Raw genomic sequence first — 6416 nt, 5'->3', positions numbered from 1 at the left:
TAAGGCTAGTGAAGTTTAACAAACCCATAAGAAAAAGATTATTAATTTGTGATTTTTTTTGTTCTAAATCTTTTGGGTTTTTGACAAAGTAAATTTTTTTTATGAAACCCAATTAACATTTTAAAAGAAAAAGGAGTGCGATTGGTTTTTGATGAAACCCATCTGATTTTTAAAAGAAAAAAGAAAAACGATTGTTACCGTAGGCTCTGATATCTGATATCACGTGTAGGATCGTTTCAGGTCCACTAACATGTACAACATATAAGCTCATGAGTTCCACATTACTCTAAAACCAATTGGTGATAGAGTGAGGTTTCCATAAGCTTATACATATATTTCTTACTATTAGTTTCCGATGTGGGACCATTGTACATTTCCTTAACCGATTATCTCCAACATAGAGTTCAAGGAAAAAATTGAACAAAATAATGATACATTAATTGTGGAAGGGTAACTTGGTCAGTTTACAATAATGTATGGATCAATTTTTGGTACCCATAGAATACGAAACCAAATTGCTGAGTGGCCTCCTGGGTCAAATTGTGAACTTTGTGGCTATTTCATGTAAACCGTGGAACCATCCACAAATTTCTGACACCCTACAAAAATGCAATCTTTCCACCGTAAATTCCACAATCCCTACCACCTCCTCCGTCCGTCGACCACCCTCCTCCTCCGCCCTCTCACTACCCCATCACCACCACGTGTCACCATGTCAACCTCATCATCATCATCATCATCATCGTCTTCCTCAACACAACAACTACAAGACAATAAAACCTCACTCACCCAAGTTCTAACTTATCACAATCAAACCAAACACTCATTCACAAACTACGCCAAAGGTCCACGTGGCCTTGATTGGGATAACCAACCGAACCCATTCCGCCGTTACATCTCCGCCCCTGTTCTCCCACTCGTTCACCCCACCTCCGATTCCCATTTACCTGGGTATCATTCCCTCTTCAATTCAATACCCCCTCCCAAACCCGTATCTCAATCCACCATTTCTGAATTTTTCTACGATTCCCTTGCATTATCAGCTTGGAAATCAACTGGGTTTTCATCATGGTCACTAAGAGTAAACCCTAGCTCAGGTAATTTACATCCAACTGAAGCTTATATTATATCCCCACCAATTGAATCAATTTCAAATTCTTGTTTTGTTGCTCATTATGCACCAAAGATTCATTCTTTAGAGATTAAGACTCAATTCCCATCTGAGTTTTTCTCTAATTTGCTCCCAAATGGTTGTTTTCTAATTGGGATTTCTTCAATTTTTTGGCGGGAATCTTGGAAGTATGGAGAAAGAGGGTTGAGGTATTGTAATCATGATGTGGGCCATGCCGTTGCGGCGGTTACTATGGCGGCTGCAGGGCAAGGGTGGGATGTGAAGATGCTTGATGGATTGGGTCATGAAGATTTGAAGAATGTAATGGGACTTCAAATTTATGAAGAGTTTGAAATCCCATCAAGAATTGTAAAAGGTAAGCTTGATGAAATTGAATTCGAGCATCCCGATTGTTTGTTACTTGTTTTTCCTAATGGGGTTAATGAGTTTGATATTAACTATAAGGATTTGAGTTCTTCGTTTTCGGAATTTAGTAACTTTGATTGGAAAGGAGAGCCTAATTCACTTAGTAAAGAGCATGTATGTTGGGATGTAATTTATAGAACATCGGAAGCGGTTAAAAAGCCGTTAACTTTAGATAAAAAGTTTGTTATTGATCCGTTTGAAAAGAGTGTGAGTTGTAGCGAGTCCTCTTATAAAGATTTGAGTTTAAGACAAGTTGTTAGGAAACGTAGGAGTGCGGTTGATATGGATGGAGTTACGGAAATGGATAGAGACACGTTTTATCAGATTTTACTCCATTGTCTTCCTTCGGGTTATCATGAAAAGCAAAAAAGACCGTTGACGTTACCTTATCGAGCTATGGATTGGGATGCCGAAGTGCATTTTGTGATGTTTGTGCATAGAGTTATCGGTTTGCCAAAAGGGTTGTATTTTCTTGTTAGGAACGAAGAACACTTTGACGATCTTAAAAAGTCAACAAGGTCAGATTTTAAGTGGGAGAACCCTGAAGGTTGCCCATCAGAGTTGCCTTTATATGAACTCGGAAGAGCTGATTGTACGAAGCTCTCCAAACATCTTTCGTGCCATCAGGTTAAATAATTGTTTATTAAATTTAAGGCCTTTTTGATTTCTGAATACCGTCACGTTAAATATTGGGTGGCACAAGTGCTTGTTTCGAACTCACTGGGCATTTCAGTGTGCATTATTAGACTGATTATTATTATGAAAACAGAGTCAAATATGGTGATCACCTGGTTAGAGTTAGTATAGATTGCTAATTTAGTACGCGGTATATCAACTCTAAATTTTTTACTTTTAACTCATCCGAATCCTTATGGTATAGGATATAGCCGGTGATGGTTGCTTTAGCCTTGGTATGGTGGCACATTTCGAGCCAACCTTACGCGAAAAGGGTGTCTGGATGTACCCTCGGTTGTTTTGGGAAACAGGAATTCTCGGTCAAGTTTTATATCTTGAAGCACATTCGGTTGGTGTTTCTGCAACCGGCATCGGTTGCTTCTTCGATGATCCTGGTATTTAATTCACACTCATTCTGCCTAGTTATCTACATTTTAAAAAATTGCTACTCCAGTTTATAAAGTTTAATGTAGTCTTGAATTTTTATGATGTTTTCGGTCTTTGGCAGTGCACGAGGTTCTTGGGTTGACTGGGTCAAAGTATCAGAGCCTTTATCATTTTACAGTTGGTGGACCTGTTGTTGACAAGCGTATAATGAGCCTTCCTCCATATCCTGGCCCTGGTGGTGCTGATGCATAAAATGGTCAGTTTACTGCACTTCTCGCTTTAATATGAGTTGTTTGAAGAAATCAAGATTCGTTTTTTTTTTTTTTTTTTTTTTTTAAATAAGTTGTACAAATCAACAAAAATACAATTTAGGGGTGCTTTGAGATTGTGTTTTGAAAATAAATTATGCTATTTGAAAATGCAATAGTCAGTATTGAGTGAGGAAGGTGATATTTATGTCATACGTTTAGATACATACATCAAAAATCTCACTTTATCAATGCGTATGGTACAATAACTTTCATATAATTTTTGCATGCGCATCAAAAAGTTTTCGTTGCATATATCATTTCCATCTGGAAAGCTAATAATCGAATACTTCATTTCAGAACGTAACCGAAGCACCCCAAGTCAACAATATCTGCTACAAATCTTCCCACATGGGCTGGGATTACCTGGTCAGTTTAAAATTCTTGCCCAGACATTTAGTCTTGTATTAATCAGATGTTCATTCCAGTTTATGCAGTAGTATTTAGTATACCTGTATCTGTCACTGTATTTTATAGACTGTAAAGTTTTGATATACGTATCTGTGCTAGTCTAATTTACACAGTTTTAGGAATTTCATATCTAACCTGTAATGACTAACGATTCTATATATTCAGTTTCTTCCAAGTATAAATGGTTTTACTAAAAAAATTATAAATATAACGAGCTTAGTATTGTAATGATATGAACGTTCCATCTATGTCACAAGTTGTATAAAATGTCCGTTGTGGGTTTCGATGTTGTTTACAAAATTTGTTGCATAATTTGCATTTTCAGTACAGCTTATGTCGTTGGTTGTATTAATGTCGCATAAAGCCATGGATTGTAACAATTTGTCTCTCGTGTGTTTTGATGCCGATTTGTCTCCCATCTGATATTGACATTTTTGATTTGGCTCTGTTGATTGTATAAAATGTTCCCTCTGGGTTCAGTTTCTTTGGCCAAAATCTATTTAAATTTGACGATTTCAATATGGCTTTATTTTCGCAGTTTGGCAAAATGGCCCTTGTGGGTTTTGATGTCAGTTTGACCAAATTATTCAGAAATAACGATTATAAATCGTCCTTGTTCGCTTTGGAAAAGATATCCCTTGTGGGTTTCAATGTTGATTTGCCAAAACCTGTTTAAAATGAAGGTTCCGATGTCTTTATTCCATCTCTTGTAAAATAAAAGGTTCCCAGACCCTTGTGGGATTCAGTTATGTTAACGCTAAATATGTTTAAAATTTATGGTTTCAATACGGTTTTATGCCGTGTCTCGTAAAAAATGTTTCTAATGGGTAGATGCTGTTTTGCCTAAATCTTTAAAGTGACTGTTTCGGTATGGTTTGTAAAAAGACATTCCCCACCCTTGTAAACTTGACATTTTGATATGTTTTCTTTCCCTTGGTTTGATTTAAGCATCCCGTATAGGTTTCGATGTTGGTTACCCAGAATTTGTTTAAAGTTCACTGATTTGAAATGGTGTTACGTCGTTGGTTGAAAATATGTCCATGGGTTTGCCAAAATCTGTTTAAACTTGATGTTTTGATATGGTTTTATCCCTTGGTTTGTATCAAGGATCCCGTGTGGTTTTCGGTGTTGGATCCCGGAACCTGTCCAAACTTGACTGTTGTGATATGGCTTTGTGTCATGGGTTGAGAAAACGTCCCTTGTGTGTTTTGATGGTGCTTACTCTTGAATCTCGATATTGCTTTATGCCATGGCTTGTAAAAATGTCCCTTGTATGTTCGGTTGTTGACATAGCTATAATAGTTGGGTTAATTGTTATTAAAAAAGTTAGTGGACATCAAAGATTCGATCCACATTTTTGTACAACGGACTGGATGACAGCACATTATGCAACCTTGTATATTTGTAACCATGACAGGATCAATATCTCTTGTTTCGAAGTTCTGTTTGATTCGAACTAAAATGAATGAACTTCTGAGAGAATAAATCAGTAACATTTTTTTTTGGGATTTGGTCAAAGTTGGTTAAATATGGATTGTGGATTTGGTTAAAAAGGAAGATATTGATATTTTGTCTGTGATATTTGGCTATGGTTTAACGGTTGGTTTTCTCTTGGTTCCTGGTTATCACCCCAAATCGGTTTGAGAATGTATTTTTGGGTTTGACATTTTTGGTCAAATATTAACTTGACTTTATTAGATAATATATCATTGATTGAGAGTTGATTTTCAATTCTCCATTAGAAAGTGGCATTATAAAAAATAAAAAAAAACTTTCGTTTTGGTCAAATATTAGCTTAGTATTCCCTACATCCCCCCTCCCCCCTTCTATGATAAGAGATACCAATCTATGAAGTTGCAGTTGATTGTGAAACAATCCATAGGAAAGGATCTTTCGATATATTTTGTGGCCGAAAATTCAATACTTGATCTAATGAAGGAGCTGGTCTGAATCAAAATGCTATTGAAAATTGATACCATGGTGTTTCCTATTGATGATTGTTCAAATTGGTTAACTTTGAGTTCTGTTTCTGTCAGATGCAATCATGGTTCTAGCTTGGATATTATAATATTTCCTTTTGGTCAAAGTTAAAGATATAAAGTTAAACTTATCTGATAATGAGGTCTTTCATGTGAGAGTTGTGGGCATTATTATGTATGCTTGAAGTTATTTGCAAGTCAAATTGAAACACCCATTTTAAACGCCATATGTTGCCCAACCCTTCCATCACTGAAATCTGAGTTCTGTTTCCGAACAGTGTGGTTATTTTCTTTAGAAAAGTGAAGGTTTGATCGTATTTTTGGTGAAGTTCTATATGATGGCAAAAAGGTTATTAAAATTAAAAGTATATGTACAAAAGAGTCAGGATAATTCCACATAATTATCTCTAATAGTTATGGACGGAAGAAATACTTCATAATGTAAATACCCTTATGATGTTTTTTCACAACTGTTTGTTGATGGCATTCAGCTCTGATGGATGATGAACACGAGGAACCGTAACAACACATGCTGACAACTGACCCTTACCCAAATTTGCTTACGGATATTCTGAAAGTGAAGTTGGATTCTACAGGGAAGTAATTTGATTGTGTTTGTGATGCTGTGATATATTTTACTAAAAGCTGTTCAATTGGGCGGGTCTCAATATGGTTTGGTCGCTGGTGTTGGAGGTTTACCATGTAATATGTTATATTGTTACTGTTACCTTTTCATATTTTAAGATATATGATCATTGATTGATGCTTGAAAAAGTTTGGTTTAAGTTTGACGTTTTAGATATAGCTTTTCCTTAATTTCTGGGTTTTGATATTTTCTTGGCTTGCATAATGTTCCATGTGGTTTCGATGCTAGTTTGCCTAAATTTATTAAAATTCGTGCCATGTCGGTTGGTTTGCTAAAATTTGTTCAAAGTTGATTGTTTCGACATAGCTTTATGGCTTGCCTTGTTAGATACTTTCCTTGTCAGTTTCAATATTAGTTTGCCAAAATCTGTTCGAAATTGTGACATGTTTAATATTGCTTCAGCCTCTGCTTGTAACATACGTCCCTCGTGGTTTCCTAATCTGTTTAAAGTTGGACAATTTTGATATGACATT

General features: G+C 36.0%; 1 protein-coding gene across 3 annotated transcripts; it reads left to right on the top strand.

Moving 5' to 3' along the window:
- The first annotated feature begins 469 nt into the window (after positions 1–469).
- Positions 470–6129, top strand: LOC139844177 (uncharacterized). Of its 3 annotated transcripts, XR_011757854.1 has the most exons (5): positions 471–2164; positions 2418–2607; positions 2721–2855; positions 3208–3276; positions 5789–6129. XR_011757854.1 is itself a non-coding variant. In XM_071834384.1 (4 exons), exons 1-3 carry the CDS (start codon positions 608–610, stop codon positions 2849–2851), a joined length of 1878 nt encoding a protein of 625 aa, XP_071690485.1. In that variant the 5' UTR covers positions 470–607; the 3' UTR covers positions 2852–2855; positions 5789–6129. The 3 variants fall into 3 exon arrangements, 2 of the variants coding, with proteins under 2 accessions (XP_071690485.1, XP_071690484.1); XM_071834384.1 differs by lacking the exon at positions 3208–3276 and having other exon boundaries at positions 470–2164; XM_071834383.1 differs by lacking the exon at positions 5789–6129 and having other exon boundaries at positions 3208–3488.
- The last annotated feature ends 287 nt before the right edge of the window (positions 6130–6416 follow it).

The sequence above is a fragment of the Rutidosis leptorrhynchoides genome, chromosome 4 (assembly GCF_046630445.1).
Source record: "Rutidosis leptorrhynchoides isolate AG116_Rl617_1_P2 chromosome 4, CSIRO_AGI_Rlap_v1, whole genome shotgun sequence".
NCBI classification, from domain to species: domain Eukaryota; kingdom Viridiplantae; phylum Streptophyta; class Magnoliopsida; order Asterales; family Asteraceae; genus Rutidosis; species Rutidosis leptorrhynchoides.
The sequence above is the reverse complement of the archived record's forward strand: the minus strand, read 5'-3'. Positions and strand labels throughout refer to the sequence as shown.